The sequence below is a fragment of the Neovison vison genome, chromosome 12 (genome assembly GCF_020171115.1).
Source record: "Neovison vison isolate M4711 chromosome 12, ASM_NN_V1, whole genome shotgun sequence".
In the NCBI taxonomy this organism is placed as follows: Eukaryota; Metazoa; Chordata; class Mammalia; order Carnivora; family Mustelidae; genus Neogale; species Neogale vison.
Window position 1 is genome coordinate 94,621,826 of NC_058102.1, and position 21,656 is coordinate 94,643,481.

The following is a 21,656-nucleotide window of genomic DNA, read 5'->3' on the forward strand; positions in this document are numbered from 1 at the left end:
TTTCAGTGATGCCCCCAAGGTCAGTTGCCAGTCACCAAAGCATAAATTATTCTTAAGTGTTTTGATGAATGCTTACAGGCACAGAGTCCTTCCCTACAGGAATGGACACTACTTTAGAAATCGTGAGTTGGAGGCAATTAAGTGGTGGGTGAATTCATTCTTGGCCTGCATGCAGACACATGTGTTAATTCGCTTGGGGTCACATTCTGAAACTTTTATGATACTCATTCTACATAGATTCCCTGATGTCTCCTGGAGTGAAAGCCCCAGCGGTTCATACTGTTTTACGTGGCATGATTGGAAAGGGCTATATTTTAGCCGGCTTACTGAATCCATAAGCCAGAGTCCATCGTTAGCTGCTGTTTTGTACCTCGTGAACTCTCAGCCGGGATTTCTTTATCTTGGGATTTCTCTCAGTGGGCTTCCCTTGTATCATAGCAACACAAGCTTGGTTCCAGGGTACCAGGCCTTCACCAGGTTGCATTTATTCAGGAACTGGATGGTTCCCATCAGACACACTAGCCTCTGCCCACACGCCGCAGACCTTCCACTCCCCGGCCCTGCCCCACGTGTAGGCTTGGCAGCACACTACACCACTGCCTGGGCTTCATGCTGGCGGCTTTGCCCAGAGAAACCCTGAGCCTGCCCCCATCTTTTAGCTTGACCATTGTGGGCCTCCTGGCTTTCCGTGCAAGCCCTGTTCGAGTTAATAGGCTTATACTAAAGGAGGCGAGGAGAGTTAATGGTCCCTGCCCTACAATGAGATAATCCAATGGGGAGTCCTTATGAAGGAGCTCAAGTCCGGGCTTGGTGAAATAAGGTTAGTAGCACAGGATTCGATGGTGCGTTTGGGGACAGTCGTGACTTTTTATATAGAAATCACAGCTCTGAATTATACCAGACTCACTGCTGCAAAAGCTGCCTTCGTAGTAAAACAAATAGGGCCTAACCCAGGGATTTAGCAGTTGATTGTACACAGCTGAAACTGGAACTACAGACATGTGTTTGGCCTGTCTTGCTGCTTGCCTTTGGCAGCCGACCAGAGGCCCGGTCAGTCCTTTGATTTACGACACTGTGAAGCCGCTTGTGGGGGCTCTTAAAGGCGCACTGTCAAGATTCAGAATTCCACGACTTTGACAACTGCCGACATGAAAAGGAATACATAATGAGTCGTCCAGACCAAGTCATCACCTTCTTCGTCATCCTTCAGCAGCACCGTTACAGCCTTCTGTGATGTCATTTGTTTTTCACCCGGAGAATTTACACCAACACAGTAAATGAGATCTACATTTGTAAAACTGAGGCATGGAAAGTGTTTTTTCCTTTTAGGAAGGAGCCTTCGTGTTCACACCGGCTTCTTTATGTGCAACATTTGGAGTTAAAGGGGGTGTACATATCAGTGCGGTTTTCGCCAAACACAGACAATCTGACACCGGGATCTGAGTTCCATGTTAGGTTGTTTCTAGACCTGGGCGTGCGGTTTCCCACAAAGGAACTAAATGGCTTATCCTCTTTGAATCCATTGTCTGTCTTTGAGCAGGAGCGCAAACACCCTTTCGAAAGAGAAGCTGATTGTGAATAATTACGTTTTTTTTAGAAAAGCAATGCATTCTTAAGGAAGAAAAAAAGGCTGAAAAGTAATGCCGGAGTCCTTATCAGTCATTCTTTAGGGACCCTATTCCCAGTGCCTCTGTCCAGTTGGAGCTGGGCACATTTTAAATATTTCATCTAGTTGGGGTTTTTTTTGTTTTGGTTTTTTATCTCAGATTGCCACGACACTATATTTTGGTTTTCCCTTTTAGTCTGTGGTGGTAAAATACACTGGGAAGATGTAACATGGGTGTTTAAGAGGGTAGGAGAAGAATAAATGAAACAAGATGGGATTGGGAGGGAGACAAACCATAAGTGACTCTTAATCTCACAAAACAAACTGAGGGTTGCTGGGGGGAGGGGGGTTGGGAGAAAGGGGTGGGGTTCTGGACATTGGGGAGGGTATGTGCTATGGTGAGTGCTGTGAAGTGTATAAACCTGGCGATTCACAGACCTGTACCCCTGGGGATAAAAATACATTATATGTTTATAAAAAATAATTAAAAAAAGAAACACACACAAACAAATACACTGGAGAGTGAAAAATAATTCACTTCTTTATTCTCAAGTGAAATGATCAGAGTAGTCAAAGTAGGTGTTTGTAGCAAGAACAAGATAATCCTGGGTCATGGGTCATTTTTTGCCTCCAAATGACTTATATTGTGGGATGGGGAGGGGAGTGAGGGAAGAAATTGTTGTTTTTAATAATTAAATAGCCTTCCAGAGAAAGTGATTGAAATCTAATCCTCAAACCACTGGAAGCTTTCACATTTCTCTGGGAAGCAGATTCTTCTAAGCTTGTGTGTTATTGATCTATTAATGATGATACTGATTAAAAAATAAAACCTCATTCATCAGTTGAGGCGCACTCTGTACTATTAGCTGAACAAAACAATGGATGTGGTGGTGGCGGTTATACCATGAATGATAGTTCTCAAGAAGCTTGCTCTTGGCTCATTAATCAAGATGTATCTTTGATAGGTTTTTAATTTTTTATCTCATACTGTTAACCATGGATGGATGGAGCAAAATGATTTTAAGCCATTTAATATATGATCTCTTTCTAAAATCTAGAGAATCTTTGCTTGGGATATTTTAACAAGAGTAGCAAAACTTCAAAGATACAGAAGACATTTCATTTTGAAGGAGTTATTAGTGTGTTTATCATTAAATTGCTTGAAAGTGATTAACCCACTATCCAGTTTAATTTTGTAGATACTTTAAATTTTTATTTTATTTATTTCTTAAAGATTTTATTTTTAGGTAGTCTCTATACCCAACATGGGGCTCAAACCTCCATCCTCAAGATCAAGAGTGGCTCACACTACTGACCAAGCCAGCCAGGCCCCCCCCAGGACTTTAAAATTTTAACTTAATATGTGTTACATAATTTAGTACATCTTAGCATTTTGTGTTTGACTTTAGCCATATGGGGGAGATAGAAGCATAAGCCATAATCCCTATTTTTCTTTTAGGATTTTCAAGGTATTTTCTAGGGAATAAGACATATTTTTACGATATATTACTTGGGAGCTCAGGTCTAGAATTAAAACAAACCTGATCAAAATAGCATCAACATTTTTCACAGAACTAGAACAAGAAAACCTCAAATTAGTGTGGAACCACTAAAGACCCCAAATAGCCAGAGGAATGCTGAAAAAGAAAAGCAAAGCTGGTGGCATCACAATCCCAGACTTCAAGCTCTATTACAAAGCTGTAATCATCAAAACAGTATGGTACTGGCACAAAAACAGACACATAGATCATTGGAACAGAATAGAGAATCCAGAAATGGACCCACAACTATATGGTCAACTCATCTTCAACAAAGGAAAGAATGTCCAATGGAAAAATTGTCTTCAACAAATGGTGTTGGGAAAATTGGATGACAACGTGCAGAAGAATGAAACTGGACCACCTTCTCACACCAGACAAAAAAATAAATTCAAAGTCGATGAAAGCCCTCAATTTGAGACAGGAGACCACCAAAATCCTTAAGAACAACACAAGCAGCAACCTCTTTGACCTTGACTGCAGCAACTTCTTGCTAGACTAGTCTCTGGAGGCAAGGGAAACAAAACCAAAAATGAATTGTTGGGACTTATTCAGGATGAAATGCTTCTGTACAGCAAAGGAAACAATCAACAAAACTAAAAGGCAACCTAGGAATAGAAGATATTTGCAAATGACACATCAGATAAAGGGCTAGTATCTAGAATCTATAAAGAATCCATCAAAATCAATACCCCCAAAATAAATAATCCAGTTAAGAAATGGGCAGAAGACATAACCAGACATCTCTCCAAAGAAGACATACAAAAGGCCAACAGACACATGAAAAAGTGCTCCATGTCACTGGGCATCAGGAAAATACAAATCAAAACCACAGTGAGATACCACCTCACACCAGTCAGAATGGATAAAATTAACAAGTCAGGAAACAGCAGGTGTTAGTAAGGATGCAGAGAAAGGGGAACGCTTTTGCACTGTTGGTGGGAATGCATACTGGTGCATCCACTCTGGAAAACAGTATGGAGATTCCTCAAAAAGTTAAGAAGAGAGCTACCCAGTGACTCAGAAATTGCACTATTATTTATTTATCCAAAGGATACAAAAATGTTGATTTGAAGGGGCACATGCTCTCCAGTGTTTATAGCAGCATTATCAACAATAGCCCAGTTATTTTATTGGGAAAGAACCCAAATGCCCATCAACCGATGAATGGATAAAGAAGGTGTGGCTTATATATATGCAATAGAATATTACTCAGCCATCAAAAAGAATGAAAATCTGCCATTTGCAACAACACAGATGGACCTAGAGGGTATTATGCTAAGCAAAATAAAGTCAGTCAAAGAGACAAATAGTATCTGATTTTACTCATATGTGGAATTTAAGAAACAAAACAGATGAACATAGGGGAAGGAAAGGTAAGATAAAATAAGATAAAAACAGAGAGGAGGGCAAACTATAGGAGACTCTTAACTATAGAGAACAAAGTGAGGGTTGCTGGAGGGAAGGTGATGGGCTAAATGGGTGATGGGCATTAAGGAGGACACTTTTTGGGGTGACTCCTGGGTGTTAATTGTAAGTGATGAGTCACTAAATTCTACTCCTGAAACCAGTATTTCACCATATGTTAACTAACTTGAATTTAAATTTAAAAAATAAAAAAGATTTGTAAATGTGTGGGGGGAGGGGGAACAAACCCGGATCTTAGGGCCAGATGCATCACATACTAACAGTTTGTCCTTGAGCAAGTCACAGTCACTTGCCTCCTAAATGCTTGGTCTCTTCCATAAAATCAAAATAACATTACCTGCTTCCCAAGGTTCTGTGAATATTGTGAGTTAATATATAGAAGGTGCCTAGAACAGTGTCTAATAAGTATCAGACACCATTGCTGTTTTTGTTGTTAGTAGTATATTTGACGTCATACTTCTATGATAATAAAGTTTGTAGCATGACAGAATACAGTGCAGCACAAACCTGCTAGTTTCTCTGTCCTCAACCTTTCGCTCGTTTTCCTGACTCCCTGTGCATGATCTTAACTAGGTCCCATGGCCCCAGAACAACCTAAATGGTGGTGACCATCAAATCTTAAATCTCCAGCCCTGTCTTGTGTCTGTGCTTTAACCCTGTCCAGCCAGCTTCCTGCCGAAGGATATCCCAGAAGACACCACTTTCTAGCAGACCTTCTCTCATACTTAAGAACAGCTAGAAATTACTCTGGGGTTCTCTGTCCACCTTCTACTTTTCTTGTCCCTCAAAATAGCAAAAGGCCAAAAGAGGGAAGAGAGTTCAAGTTAAAAAATCGATAGAACTGGGTTCTATTTTTTTATATTTTTCCCCTTTCCTCCCACCCCCCACTTCAAGTCAGGGCCCAGCATGGCTTCTAGTAGACCTACAGAGGCCTGAGTCTGGGCTAAGGAGGGTATTCCCTGGCATTAACTGTCACCTCCACCCCTTTTACAAATAGAGCATTAATCAAATCCTTCTTTACTTGCACTTCAAAAGCAGATAATAGAGTAAAAGACTCTGTTGCCTGGGAGGGTGCATTCACCATTTCCAGCAAGACCACTCTCTACAAATGTTATCCTGGCCTCCTTCTGCGAATTGGAATCACTGCACTATGATGGGATGGGACGGGTGTACCTGTTTTTGCTGCAATGTGACCTTTCTCTGGTAGCTGTAGCTTCAGGCTGTTTCAGAAACAGGTCAAACTGTTTGTTTGTTTGCAAACAAACCAGTGAAATGGTTCCCTCTTGCACACCCCTCCCACAGATCCACCGGAAACATGAGAAAGAGCAGACAGCAACCACAGACCCCCTTCACACTTGGAATTAGCACAGATTGTAGGAGCACAACAGAAATGCAGAGCCGGTGTTTAAAACAAGCCAAGAAGCCTGAATATATAAGAAACTCTTGTTTTAGGTGGCAGGGAACTTTGAAAAGCTATTAGCTTACAGGTTGTAGAATGTAGCATAATTTAATGTCCTTAATATCTGCCAGTGTCATTTCTGATTATAAATGCAACTTCTCACCTGACTATATATTATAGAAAGAACACCAACTTAATATAAAGGAAATTGAGTTTTCCCACCCTAATTTGACCACCTTCTAACCCAAGTATCAGTCAAGACAGAGGAAACAACTAACATTCGAACCTTGGATGTGTTTTATCTGTATTTCTTTGTTAACCTTAGTTAAGATCAAGCAGCTGTTTCATGTTTCCTGAGTAACAAATATCCCTTCCTCAAATTGCCAAGTGAAACCATTTTTCTCCAATCTATAGGATTTATTAAATTTTAAGTATAGGTTTTATGAAATGTTTACTTCAAATTATTTGTCTCTTATGATATGCTATCCTCATGCTTTCCACCATAAAATGTGAAGTTATTACAAACTCAGCATCTTAAACTAAGGGACAGGTTACCAAGTGCATTCCACAGATTCCATTCCATTTACCTTTTTTTTTTCCTCTGCAGGTCATAGAGCTGAGTATATGACTACAAGGTAGGAAAATATTTTATCACAATTCTATTTCTCATCCTTTTTTTCTTTCCCCTTAACAACAAGCAACCATTCAGTGCTGCAAGAATGAACCAATTTTGTTAATGAACATGGAAGATCCTTTTGACTCAATAGACAATAGTAACATGAAATCTTTGGGGTTCTCACAAAACCAGATTTGCTCCAGCAGATCTGAGGGTTTCCCAGTGTAATTGTAAAGCTCTTTAATGATAAACTGCTTCAGAAAGACCTAAATTGAATGGGCTTGGTTTATCTAATCCAAAATACTTTCAGTTTCTAGAAATAGTCTGATTTGATCGTTTAATTTAACAAGCAACGTTATGTGCATATCTACTGTGTTAGCAAATAGAAAGCATGATCAGTTATTTTCTGCTCCTACTTTTCCTTATGTCATATAAAACTTAGAACTGTACCGAAAACTTGGGATTTTAGCTGCTTACCCCTTTTTGGTTCACTTTAAAGATTTAAGTTTGTTTTTTATTTATTTATTTTTAAAGATTTATTTATTTATTTATTTATTTGACAAACAGAAATCACAAGTAGGCAGAGAGGCGGGCGGGGGTGGGGAGCGAGGGCAGGCTCCCCACCAAGCAGAGAGCCCAACTCGGGTCTCCATCCCAGGACCCCGGGATCGTGACCCAAGCCAAAGGCAGAGGCCCAACCCACTCAGCCACCCAGGCACCCCTAAAGATTTAAGTTTTAATATTACAACCGTATTGCACTTTTTCTCACCCCCCCCCCCATTTTTCATTCGTAAAGGGATTTCGAAGCCACCGGGGAAAAGGAAAAGCCTTTTAGGGAACAGAATCTGATTTGGGTTGGGGAAAGTTTGCAACTTTTATTTTTCTGTGCCAGCCTTTGTGTGAGAGCCAGAAATTATTCTAATGGACACAGCTAGACTCTGCACTCTTGAAGTTGAGCTCTCTTTGCGGTGAGAGGCATTTAGAACACTGATGGCGGGGTGTGTGTGTGTGTGTGTGTGTGTGTGTTGCGATAATTGGCAAGTTGACTTTCAAAGCTCTGTATTGTCTGTACTGGGCAGTCTATTCAAAAGGAAGCCTCTCTTTTTGGTGAACCAACTAGAAAGATACAGCTACTGACTTGCCTAAACCTCATGGAAAACACCGAGGTTTCTTTCTTCCCTGTGTCAGTGACAAAGAGGAGTGTTACTTCTGCATAGTAAGATGTAGTTGATGGAGCTTTTTTCATATATATCATCTCTTTGGGCTGTCAACTGCTTTACTTTTGTCTCTATATTATAATGAACATAAAGCACTTCAAGAAAAAAAAATTTTCTTTTTAAAAGGAAATGCAAATACATGAATTTGCAGTGAGAACCATCACTGCCCAACGGACCAGATGCACACATCAACCTGACTCGGACTTCCTCTCATCCACATGGGCAGGCTGTGTGGTAGCCAGCAAACCAGCGTGTGTCATACTGTTCAAGTGTTGGGTGGCACAGCCCTGATTCTGTTCACCAGATGTGTGCCTAGTAAAGCCAGAGCGATCGGGGGCCTGATGGCTTTCGGCCTCTGCCTCCAAAAGGACTTTAATAAGCGCCTGGGCACTTTGTTTTCCTGTCAGGTTTTTCTCAATATGGTTGTCTTGTTGCATTTGCCTCATACTTTAGAATCGTCAGGAGAGGCAACTTGCAGGCCTCTGGTAGACAACTCAAAAGACATGTCCTCATTTGCCCCAGCAAGGAGCTACGCTGCTTCTCTCCATCGTGCGGGAGCAATAATCTAGCTCTACTTAGGGGGCTTTGGCTCTAGCTACAAGATTTGCTTGTCCCACAAATTGGTGACCACACGAAATGAGTCTTTGTTCTTATCCCCTTAACTTTGTCAATGGCTCCCAACGTCACCAAGTGTGCAGCTCTGCTGGACCTTGTAATAACCGTGTTTTCTGGTTTTTCTGTCAGATGCTTTGCTATCTTGGGGCCCTTCTGACCTTGGAGAGACTGCCACTCCCTCCAAGAAATAGTAAAGTTCAGGCTCACAAGTATGCCTTTTTTGTGCAGACCCACCAGTCCAGACCTATACCGTCAGCTGCATCCTTTACCGTCCTTTTTTGGGCTTTCACCTTCAAGGTCACTCTCCCCCTTTCCTGATCACCACAAAGCCAAGTCCCAGACAACCCCTATTCCCCAGAGCCCACCAAACTTATTCAACCTAGACAGTCCTAAACCTGCTTACCCTCCCTCGCCCCTTCCTTCCCATGGAGACCACAGCACTGCCTGTACTCCCTCTGCCTCCCAATTGACGCTGGTGCTTCCCCATGTACCCCTCCCCCACGGAGTAGCCTGCCCCCTCCCCTTGGGCAGTGTGGGTAGTAAACTGTCCTTTCAGTGTCCTTTGCTTCTGATCTGTTGGCCTCACCATACCTGAATAAAAATAAAGTCTACATTTTAAAACACTTGTAAAATAATGAGGGGCACCTGGGGGGTGCATTTGGTTGGGCACTGATGCTTGGTTTCGGCTCAGATCATGATCTCAGGGTGGCGAGATCGAGCCCAGAGTTGGGTTCTGTGCCGAGTGTAGAGGCTGCTCGAGGCTCTCTTTCTTCTCTCTCCCTCTGGCCCTCCCCTTCACCCCCTAAAACAAATTAATTATTTTTTAAAATCTTTTAAAAATACTTACAAAGTAATGAAAAGATTGGATGAAATCAAGCACATAAGGTTAAACTCCTTGGTGGGTAGTTGTTCTGGTTTTATTTTTATATTCCTTCTGTGAATATCCCAGAATCAGTATATAAAAGAGGATTCAGAAATTTCAGCAGGCCATGGCATACTGCCTAGTGGAAGTTTCCATATTCACCTCTGGACTCTTGAAAAAATTCCTCTCAACCTCTCAAGCATGTGGGACTTTGGGTGCTGCTCACTGTACACCCCGTTAATCCTTGGAGCCCACCTACTAGCTGAGTCCTAGAATCCGACTGTGGAAGCCTGTCAGAATTGCTCCCCTACCTCTCTTGATAGCTCCGATTATGGTAATCTCTTATGAATCTAGTCAGGCTTCCTCATGTCCTTGGGATTTTGTTTCTAACCTGGCCTTTCTGAACGTCAATGAACTGAAAAGGTAATTCTTTCTAGACAGTTTGCAGCATAACGAAGGGCTTACCCAATTTCCAGGTGTGACGCATGCCCTCCTGTAAGCCTTCCCCTGAAGGAGTTAAAATTGGAATGTCTGGAGAGTGGTCCTGGGACTCTCCCTCCCTGTGTCCCATTCAGTACAGTTGGAGAAGCTGAGTCAGGTACTTGTGGCGTCTTTGCTCTAAAGGAAGAGGACAGAAGAGGCCCCGGCTCTCGACAACAGAGCAAGAAGCTACAGGGTCTAAGGGGAGCAGGTGGGGCACTGGTTGTGTGTGTGTTAGACCGGCGCAGCCACCAGAGCAAACAGACTAGAGATGGAGAGTCCAGAGCAGAATAAAGGACGTGTGCTAATGCTCTACAAATATTGAAGCAATGAGATAGTTCGTTATAAAGAAATAACCATTCATATGAGCCTGTATCTACCTCCTCCCTGAGAAAGCATTAGAACCAAACTCATTTTTCACTTGTAACCCCATTAATACTTACTTTTGCATAAACTAAAACCCCATTAATATCTGAGAACTATTGAACAGATGTGACGTTACTTGCATTGACAAATTATGTTGTAACTAAAAATATTATATTTAATTTCTTATATTGGGATTTATCGAGAGCCCAGATTTTTATGACTCATTGTGTCTTCTGTGTGACTCATAAGTCGGTCAAGTTTGTAACACTTGGCCAGATAGCTCACAATTCCATTTTTAAACGAACTAGCAAACAAATGTCATATGCAGTATACAAGAAAAGGGTCGTCTGAGGAATAGTTTGTATCCTTTTTGTTGACATAAGTAAAAGTAAATAAATGGGAAAGGGGAAGGACTCTTTTCCCCCATGGGCAGGGGGAGGGGAGGTGAAGGGGGCACACAAGAAATCCTGTTTGGTGATTTTGCTGTGACCTATGGGTATTTCATTCATTGTTTGATTTCTGCCATGCTCAGTAATCATATTCCCTTCCCTTAGGCCTCCAAATGTTCCCCCTAAGCCCCAGAAACACAGGAAGTCCAGACCCCGCTCACAGTATAATGCTAAGTTGTTTAATGGGGATTTGGAAACATTCGTCAAGGTACTGGCACCAGCCATCTGGGTGGCTGATCTCCACGCTTCTTCCTATAATGGTCTCAGCCTCTTGTAAAAGGAGGCAGGTCATTATGTCCAAGTCTGTCCTGGGGCTCTTTGCTTTCCCAGAAAATCAATATAATATTTCCTGAAGTCAGAGAGGAAAGAATATTTGGTTTGAGTGCCTTCAGAGGAGGAAATACATGTGGGTATTATGTTGACAAAAAAGTAAGCCCTCTTTCTTTCTTAAAAAAAAAAAAAAAGTCATAATTTGGGCAAAAAGGAAAAGAGCTTACCTGATAAAATATTTTATTTTTACTTTGTGCAAATTAGATGGCACAGAATCTATTTTTAAAGTACATTGTTAGGGGATCTCTGAAGCACGGCTAGAGTTTGGATTTCCCGTGACTTGAGGAATTCATTATATTGGAGAAATGGTAAGACCCTGCGGTCTGTATCTTGGATCTCTGCTGTGTTTACTCTGTCTTCTTTTTCACCCTGTACCTCTGATAATGCTTCTAGCCGAGGACGAAGGAACTCACACGCGAGACATCAGGTATAGTGCTGCAGGGAGGCGAGGCCACAGCCTCTTTTGCTCTTGATATCATTTTCAAATCATAATCATGCTTGGCTTTAATTGGATTTTTAAGGTCTTTGAAAGAAAAATGTTTGCAGTTGGAAATCAGGTTGAAAAATAAGCTTTACTATTTATGGATTCCTACCTATCTGCTATAGAAAAGAGGTACAGAAATTCGAACACTGATTTAAGAGGAGTTGCCTCTTCTAGCAAAAGCAGATAAACAGTTTTTACATTACATTTTTGACAGTTGTACCAAATTTGAGTCAAGGGCTTTCTTTTTTTTTTTTTTTTTTTTTTAAAGATTTTTTATTTTATTTATTTGAGAGAGACAGTGAGAGAGAGAATGAGCGAGGAGAAGGTCAGAGAGCGAAGCAGACTCCCCATGGAGCTGGGAGCCTGATGTGGGACTCGATCCCTGGACTCCAGGATCACGCCCTGAGCCGGAGGCAGTTGTTCAACCAACTGCGCCACCCAGGCGTCCCGAGTCAAGGGCTTTCGTTAAGGGAAGTCAGTGTTAAATGCCAAATACACATTAATACTGGATTAAAGACCCTCAGATAAATTGCACAAAAAAGAGAAGAGCTTTCTTTCTCTTTCGTGCCTAACATTTTATGTCATAGATTCCAGTGTTCCTGAAGACTAAATTTATGTAGAAAACCTCATCATTCATGATTCCCTTAATAATATGTTATAGATGTCTTAGTTTCTTTAAAGACAGATCTTCTATCGAATACGGGCACTAATGGTTAAAAAGGGTGTGTGTTTGTGTGTGTGTGTGTGTCATATTCACATGGACAGACACATACACATGTACGTGCATACACACACACACACACACAGACTGAGGACCTCTGGCAGCCTTGAAAACAAGCCCTAACCTTGGCATTAAGTGAAAAGCCATTGGACAACCTAAATTGCCATCACAAACCCACTGCCATCAGCCTCCAAAGAGCCTTCTTGGCTCTAATTTAATATAAAATTATTGTCAGACTTGATTAGCTAGCTTCCCAGCCCAAGGCTTATAAGCAGGGGCAAATTAGCTGGAGAGAAGGGAAGGTAAAGATTAGATGAAAGCACCAAGATATGCAGCTGATGGTCTGGCAGAGAAAACAGAGAGAAAAGCTCAAAGAAACAAGGGTATGATTCTGTTCTATTTGATAACACAGTACAGGAATGACTGCTGAAGATAACAGGACAGCTCATATTGTATTTTTAAAAGATTTTTCATTAAGAACAGTTAACGGAAACCAAATTTAGGGACTAAAGAAGGAGTAAACCAGTTATCCTGGGAAATGCACTTAGGTGAGCTCTTCCAGGTCCCAGATGGCATATTAAAGAATCTTCGGTCATAGCAGTAAAACAGTGGAGACAGAGATCTCTGCCCTCTGGAAAGTGCTCCATCACTCGAGGTCCCCACAATATCACTGTGAGAAAGCAAGAGCAAACCATTTTTCCTTTTTCCCAGGGGGAAACTGAGGCACAAAGGGATAGGTTTTTTTTAATTCTTGTTTGTTTGTTTGAATGGTGGGTGGAGCACAGCCCATTGTTTCACTTCTTGTAAACTATTTTCTACAAAAGGGTCTGGCATCCATGAAATCAAATTAAAACACACACACACTTATTACTTTTTGACCATAGAATTCATTGTATCCAAATAAAATACTGACATTAAGCAAAAGATTAGTGATTATATCTTGAGGAAATGTAAAGACGAAAATGTTTTTTAAATAATATGAAAACTTAAGGCATTTTTATTTAGAACTTTCTTAGTGCAAACATTTTTCTTTTAATAACGTTTTATTCTTTCTTTTTGTTTTAATACTAAGTTCATCAGAGGTGCAAACTAATATTCTCCTTTTATCACTTACATTTAAATATTTGTTGCTCTTTTAGATTACAGTGTTAAGTGAAATGGTCATATAAAGGTTACCTACCCTAAAACACACTTGTATTTTAAAGAAATATCCCCTCACAGTAAGTGTTGGTGGAATTACGTTGCTATTTTTGAGCCAACTAGTCCACACTAAAGAATTTTTAGTCTTAAGGGCCTTCTCTAAGAAATTAATAAAGTGTACGTCCCTAAAACAAACAAACAAAATAACTAATTAGAGAAACTTGATACAGTCTCCAGAAGTGATTGAAGCACTAACTGGTTCACACACTGATTAGATGGTCTTAAAACCTAAACTAAAACTCTTCCTCAAGAACTATATGAGCCATCCTAGGAATAGTTAAGAGTTTAAATGGCTCTGCTGCATTATCCCCAATCCTTCCCCTGTTGCTTATTTGGGAAAGTTAGTAGATTCTGAATTGTTTTCATATATTAAGACATCCCAATTCTTTGTGCGGTTCAGAATAAAATTCCTCATGCGTTAGTACCTGATGTCTGCTAATCATTCTGAACCTCCACGTTTCCTGGAAAGCTCTAATTCCTGAAAGAGCAGAGTCTTTGAAGGTATATGAGCATTAACTCCACAGTCGGTACCTGTCTTTAACCACTTGGAGTGCATGGCACTGGTGCATAATTAACTGTGACCCCGGCAGCTCCTTCATCTCACCTATCATCCTACATGTGTTTTAAAACATTTCCAGAATTCACACTTGTTCAGCAGAGTGCACTGACTCTATTACAAGATACAGGGAAAGTGGCCATAAAACTGCCCCTTCCTCAGAAAACGGGATCTAATGGGACGTGCATTTGGGCCATTTTTTTCATAATCCTTAAAACATGTAAAAATAACGATGAAAAATCTATAAGGATGAGTAAGTTCTGATGCAAACCAAACAAATATGTAACACATTATGATCGTCTAGAAGACAGTCCTCCTGTCGTGTATCTGGAAGCATGTTGTCATCCCAACGGTGTACTCTGGGGATGTCACCAAGAGGGTCCCGGCATGTCTGAAAGGCTGTTTAGTGACCGGTACGGCCAGTCAGTCCTAAGATGCCGTGGTTAGAATACACAGAGTTCTCTTTAGGTCCATTAGATTAATTGCTTATATAAATAACCCTTAAAAAGAGGAGCAATTCATGTATTCACTTTGATACATGAGCCTCCGTGTAAGTAAAAGAGATGAATTCGCTTTGACATCTCAAGGCACAACAGAGGACACTGAAACAGGATTGCAATAAATGTATTGAATGTGATTTGCTCCAGAACGAGATACACCTGTGGTTAAATATGATTTTATTTTTGGCCTTAGTGGAAGATTTTCGATGGGGGGAGTTGGAAATGATCATCAAAAAGAGTAAAAAAGCCCTCTTGAATTAGGGCTAAACTCTGAACTTTACTTTAATGTGTGATTTATGCCTCTCTGTGGTTAACTGGTTTCCATCTCTTTACCCAGGACTCGGGACAGATTATCCCTCTCATTGTGGAAAGCTGTATTCGGTTCATCAACCTCTATGGTAAGCCATAAACTATGGAATTCTTATTTTGTTTTTTGGGGTTTTTTTAAAGATTTATTTATTTAAGAAATCTCTCCACCCAACATGGGGCTTGAACACACAACCCTGAGATCAAGAGTCACACGTTCCACCAACTGAGCCAGCCAGGTGCCCCTGAAATTCTTACTTAAAAAGTAATAATCACTAGGAGTATAGTAGATGTGTCTTTTCATTTAACATTTGATTATTGGGGAAAGAGGGACCTAACGGTTGTGATGGGATTTTTCATCCTCTTCCTCTTCTGTTCTTTTTAGGTCTTCAGCATCAGGGGATTTTCAGAGTGTCTGGTTCCCAGGTGGAGGTCAATGATATTAAAAATTCATTTGAGAGAGGTAATTGTATGTCTGTACCCACACACAAGCCATGTTAAAAAGCCGTCAGCTGCTCTCAAGTGAAGTGGCATACTCGTTCTGTAGATTCCCAAAATCTTTCTCTTTGCATTCACTTCATTTTAGATGTTGATTTAAGAATCTATTTAGCATAGCAGAGAAATGAAGCCAAAATCATAAGACCTTGTTATCAAGTATAGAATAGCATAGGAGCTTGGTATCTTGGTTTAGGACGGGCATTGATCATTCTCAGCATGTGTGTGAAAGGTGGCATGAGAATCCATGAGAAGGTACTGGAAGAGCAGCAGGATAGCCCCAAGCCTACCTAGCAGGTGTTGGAGGTGACTCATCCCTACTGCATGTCGGGAATGCTCTCCTTCCTCTTATTATCATCCCCAGACTCCTTCCCTGGGACCTTAGCAGGTAGTGAACTCTTGTTGATCATTGGCTGTCAAATAAATCCTACTGAACTGTTACTTCGCACCTTATAATTAGCAAAACCATACACTGTAGTGTTAGGCAGAGCCAGAATCAAATCACTCTTCCAGTGACTAATTGTTTGATTTCGGCCAAGTTAATCATCTCCTACTTTGGCCTCGGTTTCATTACCTGCAGAATTCCAGGATCAGGGTGAGGATTAGGTATCATCAGTGAATCATCATCATCTGTAGGGATGGCTCTTATTTATTAACGTGCCTCAATTATAATGATTTCCATCATGTCTACTCTGGCATACATCTGTACCTTCCTTCCTCTGCTTGGCCACAGAATGAGGGGTATCATGGCATGCAGACAGGGCAAGCTTCTCTCTCTCTCTGTCCCTTTTCCTTTGGCAGGGAGCCCTTGAATATTTCAAAGCTTGGTGGAAGAGGTAAACTTGGATCCAGATTGTTTTTCCTGTTCCAAGTTCTCTGACTGATAGGATGTGTAGAGCAGAGCAGCCTCCCCTCTCAGCAGCAAAGTGATCCAAGTCTCTTACAGGAACCATATTCAGCATAAGTTGAAATGTATAAAGCGTCAGTTTCCTGCCCAAGAGGCAAAAAAAAAAGTTAAAATATACAATTTTTGTTGAACTTTAGAACAGACCTGTGAATAAAAAATAGAGTTTGATTTACGGCTGCATATGTGTTGAATTTCTCAAGGATTTTATCTCAATTTAATTCTCAGGGGTGTGGAATAGCCATGTCAATTATGTACATCTTAAAACTGCTTGCCATAAAAAATAACATAATTTCATATTTGTGATATATTTTTTAAGTTTTTATTAAAGTCCCTTGGTACAATTAAGGGTACATTTTCAGATCCCTCTGTCTGATTTCCAAATCTCCCACTGCCGAATGCAGCTTTCCAATGTGCCGTGAATGCCCCCAGACCACTTCAGGAAACATTAATTTAATTGTAGGCATTGACAATTAGGTGCATCCTATACTATTTCTGATATTGTGTCTATATGGTATCTTCTTCCCAGTAGGATAAAAAACAGAGAATGTCCTATTTGCATTCATGTCAAGCTAAGATTAGATTTTTAACTTGATGTCCCACAATACTTTATTTTAAGATTTGGGTAACTCGTAAGGGATTATTTGGTAGCATTAAGATTTTTAAAAGCTTTATTTTAGCCAACTATTTTTAGGTTAATCATGGGTTGGGATATCTAAACCAATTACTTTTAATTTTAGTACTATATAATCTTTCATAAAGTGTAATTAAAAGATACATGTATATATAGAAACATGTGAATATAGAAACATATTTTCGTTCAGAAAAAAAAAAAGAAAAGCACTGTGCATGTAACTAATTTTTTCTTTTTTTGTAGGTGAAAACCCTTTAGCTGATGACCAGAGTAACCATGATATTAACTCAGTGGCTGGCGTTCTGAAGCTCTATTTCCGTGGGCTGGAAAACCCCCTCTTTCCTAAGGAAAGATTTAATGATCTGATTTCTTGTATCAGTAAGTGGATTTTTTTTTAAGTCTTTTCGCACGAGAATTGTCTCACTAACCAATTTCCTGGAAAAGGCAGGGAGCCCTCACCACATATCCTCCCCCTAACTATTACCCCATTACCACCACATCTTCGAGACCATTTGTTTTCTTTCTGGATCCAACATGAGTCATCCTCCCAGCTGCGGCCTCACCCGCTGCTGAGTGGGCTTCGCTCCTGAACGTCAGCAGCTCCTTAGAGCCCAAGAGTTTCCCACTTAGTGGCTGGAATAAAGCAGAAAGACAGGTGCCAACCAGCTTAGGGGGAACAGGAAGTTGCAAGCTGGAACGTAACTTCTGTTTGGCTTTTGGTCCTTGGTTTTCTCCACCAGTCTTAGGAGTGTAGCAATTTTCCCATCTTTGACTGTCAGTCCCTTCAGAGCTAAGGTAAAATGAGATCCATGATCATTAGTACAATGCAGGAAAGCAGGTGGTAATTATCTGTCACTGGGCATCCCCCGCGAATAGGCAGAGTTGCTATGGGACTATGTAGGACACATCATGAAACCGATCATCATCAGCAAATAAAGCATCGCTGTTTTATTCAGGGAGGCTTTTCACACTATAGGAAAGAAGGTGAAAGTCATAAACCCGGAATTAGTTATTAACCACATTGAGTTCCATACACCTGAAAATGCAGTGCCTTTTTAAGCCCCACTTCCCAGGCAGGGTCTGGAGCTGACCCAGATCACACAGAGAGGAGAACGAGAATATGGATCAAGCTTGCCCCTAAAAACTTTCCCACCCTGCTTCCCTATCATTCACCCTCCAATCCTCAAAACTCTCCCAGCTCATGCCTCCTCCCCATTGCCATCACCAGCTTCTCACTGGGCTTGCTAGTAACAGTCTCCTAGGTGGAGTCAGTCCCTCCTTCTAGGTTCTGCCCTCTCTTCCCAGCACCCCCATCCTCCACGTCATTTCATCCTTCACACTGCGGCCAGATCCAACAGCACAGATCTGGTCGTATGACTCCCATCACCCCCCCCTTGTAAAACCTACTGCAGTATGTCCCACCTGAACACAGACTCCTGGGGATGACCAATTCACAGAACCAAATTCTTCCTCTGTCGGATCTCTCCCTGCTTCTGTGCACACTCATCTCCTGCCACCCGTCTCCTTTTTACTTTATGTATCAACAGTAGCAAGCAGCAAGTGTGCCAGGCCATCGCCCACCCCATGCCTTTGCCCACGCTGTTTGGTCTGCTGTCCTGGAGAGCTATTTGACATCTGCTTTGAAGGCTTTGCTGACCTGGCACTCCTCCCAGCAGGCCCTCCCCACCCCTGCCACCCCTAGCAAAATTAGTCACTCCTCCACTAACATTCCACTGTGTATGAAGGTCTACAATTTTTTCTTAACACCCCACATTACAATTTTTAACCCCTTCTTCTCCATGTGCTGAAGAGAGAATTCAGGGAAGAGGTTAAGAAGGCAGGCTTTGAACTTAAATAACCTAAGTCCAAATTGCTCACCAGCTATGTGACCTTAGGCAAATTTCTTAACCTCTCTGCATGTGAGTTTCATCAGCTATAAAAAAAGGGAGAACTCTGCCTTCGGCTCAGGTCATGATCTCAGGGTCCTGGGATTGAGCCTCTTATCAGCCTTTCTGCGGGGAGCCTGCTTCCCCCGCTCTCTCTCTGCCTGCCTCTCTGCCTACTTGTGATCTCTCTCTGTCAAATAAATAAATAAAATCTTTAAAAGGGGGGGGGCAACAGACTATTATATATATCACAGGGCTGTGAGAATTAAATGAGTTAATACCTGTAAAGTGCCAAGAAGAGTGCATGGCAAAGAGTATGTTCAATGAAATGCCCACAGGTAACTCCACAGGCCTGTGAGATGTTAATAGATTACTCAGTTTTGTAGCCCTACTACTTGCCATAGTTAATTCCAGGTCCATTAGTAAGTACAGAATCCACAGTTGTTAAAGGTCACCAAAATTTTACCAGAATTCTTTTGTTGGCATTCATGCCTAAAATCCTGGCTCTCGCTGGGTATGAGTTCCCCAGTCATAATTCCCTCCACCCCCACCCTGTACAGCCTGATGTCTTGTGTGGGATTCAGAAGTGTGCCTGTGTGTCCATTCCAAGGCTCTTACATAGCCTGAGTCATCACAGCAGGCCTGTGACCCAGCTGGAAAGAACTGAAAAGGAGGTGTCATGCTTCTGGAATTCTCCTTTGGTCTTGTCCAGAGATTTTTCCTTACATCCTAGCCAGAAAGCTTAAATCTGGAAAAATAATAAGCACTCTACAATGCTTCGTGGTTTTCTAGATACATATATCAACATTTATGTTCACATATACCACCAGTGGGATAAAGCGCATCGGACTACCTTGTCTGTAAGTATTGTAGAGTCACTTCAGGCTTTCACTGGATGAGAAATACTGCTCCATTGTGGTTATAAAAATCTGAACCGTAGAGTCAGAAAGATGAAGATTCAAATTCTTGCTTCTCCACTTAACAGCTTTGTCACTTTGGGCAGAGATTAATACTTAGTCTTACTGAATATCTGTTGCTTTATCTATTTCATAAAGTCTGTGTGAAGAACAAAAGAAATAATTCATATAAAATATTTAGCTTCGTGCCTGGCACACAGTAAATCCCAGTCAATGTTGCTAGCTATCATCATTACAATGGTTACAACTACTCCCACTATAATCTGAGATCATATATGCCAGCACCTGTGTTAGTCACTTACCAGTCTGTTCTTTGACCTAATTATCTCATGTGCATTTAGAAATGGTGCTAGTAGAAGTTGTGGTGCTTCCAGCATGATTTTTCCCAGCACATGAAATGTTTCTTAACAATCAATATCAAGCTGTCTCACAGTGGAAGGAAGAGTCAGGCTTACTGAAATGTGAAGACCGTAGGGAAAACAATGGAAAATCTACAGCAATATCTTTCTTTTCATGCAGTGAACTGCTACCAGTGCAAATGAAGAAGTCGCAAAGACATCCCCACTATATTAAAACAGTGGATTAATAATCCTCAGGTTAATTTTTACAAAAATAGTCTCTCTCGGCAATGAATGCCCTCCATGACCTACATCTCAACGAAGCAGGAGTCCCTGGGTTTAAGGCTGCTAAGGACACTAGTCAGGAGTGATTGAACCATGCTAGTAATTTAAATAGTATTGTCAGTGTTTTTGTTGATGCTGTTGTTATAAAGTTAAACAGATGTTGAGCTGTCTGTCCCAGCCCTAATTTTCCCCCATAAGTCCTGTTATTTTTAGTGCATTTTGCAGAATAGGATGTTTTTCAAGAACACATAATGAGGGCGCCTGGGTGGCTCATGGGTTAAGCCGCTGCCTTCGGCTCAGGTCATGATCTCGGGGTCCTGGGATCGAGTCCCACATCGGGTTCTCTGCTCAGCAGGGAGCCTGCTTCCTCCTCTCTCTTTCTGCTTGCCTCTCTGCCTACTTGTGATCTCTCTCTGTCAAATAAATAAACACCTAATGAATGGCACTGTATATAATGACCCCTTTACTTCCAACATCTAATCTCTCAAAAAGGAGGGGATTTCTAGCTATTATTGATTTATCTCTAGGCAAGCATTTTCTCATGGCATTATGACCCTGATACACCATATTTTTTCTGGATTTTCATTAAATTCTTTGAATATGGTATAGTACGTCATTCATCATTATATCCTCTCATTGATATTACACTGTTTGATCATTTGAACAATTGATTAATTGCCTGCCATATGTAAAACTTTCTAGGGATTGAAACACTTTATTTTTGCCTTTCAGAAGGTTTAAAAATAGTAAGATAGTGAAGATATTTACAAATAAATGCAGTCTAAGTTAGTATGTAATAGGAGCACAAAGATTTAGAAATTCTAGTGGAGAGAGGTCCCATGCACGTTGATTGTTTTTAATCTGTGTCATCTTCTCTTAGCATTGCCATAATTGGATTGATTTTGCCTATTAAGATAATTTCATGTGATATTTACTTTGTATAGAAAAATCTTCCCTTTCATCTTTTTTAAGAGTTTGGATACGTCTCTGGGGCTCCTGGGTGGTTCAGTGAGTTAAGGTTAAGCGTGTCCAACTTTTGATTTCAGCTCAGATCACGATCTCGGGTTGTAAGCCCCACTATGGGCTCTGCAAGAAATCTGCTTCTCCCTTTCTCTAAAATTAATAAATAAATCTTAAAAAAATAAAAGAAGTTTACATAGGTTTCTGGTTACCTACTACTTTTTACTTATTTTTGGAGTTCTGGGGGAAAGATTTTTTTTTTTTTTTTGAGTGATGAGTTGTTATTGTACCATTTTTATGTTTCAAAATATTACATTCTTTGGAAACTTGCAAATATGGATAAAGACCCAGTGGACTCCAGGGCAATCTAAATTTGAAATGACAAACTTGGTAGTGTCTTAGTTTCTCACCCAAGTAGGTTTTTAAAAAACATCTATTTTGTAATGGTTTTGTACATGCTCAAGGTTAGGCCCACACATTCTGGTCAGCTTCCAGAATGTACATATACCATGGCTTCGAGATTCCCTAGGGCCAAAGTCCAAAGGACTTGCCCTAGATCAGCTA

General features: G+C 40.9%; 1 protein-coding gene across 3 annotated transcripts in view; it reads left to right on the forward strand.

The window, feature by feature from the left end:
- The window catches only part of SRGAP1 (SLIT-ROBO Rho GTPase activating protein 1), a 274,642-nt gene that overhangs the window by 216,894 nt on the left and 36,092 nt on the right, over positions 1-21,656 (forward strand). Inside the window, exons 11-15 of one of the 3 annotated variants that reach the window (XM_044227489.1) lie at positions 6,579-6,606; positions 10,682-10,784; positions 14,705-14,765; positions 15,059-15,136; positions 16,950-17,084. In XM_044227489.1, coding sequence (XP_044083424.1) covers positions 6,579-6,606; positions 10,682-10,784; positions 14,705-14,765; positions 15,059-15,136; positions 16,950-17,084 — 405 coding nt within the window. Of the gene's footprint in view, positions 1-6,578; positions 6,607-10,681; positions 10,785-11,299; positions 11,648-14,704; positions 14,766-15,058; positions 15,137-16,949; positions 17,085-21,656 lie in introns of those variants that run through there. The other 2 variants (XM_044227490.1, XM_044227491.1) reach the window with 2 other exon arrangements.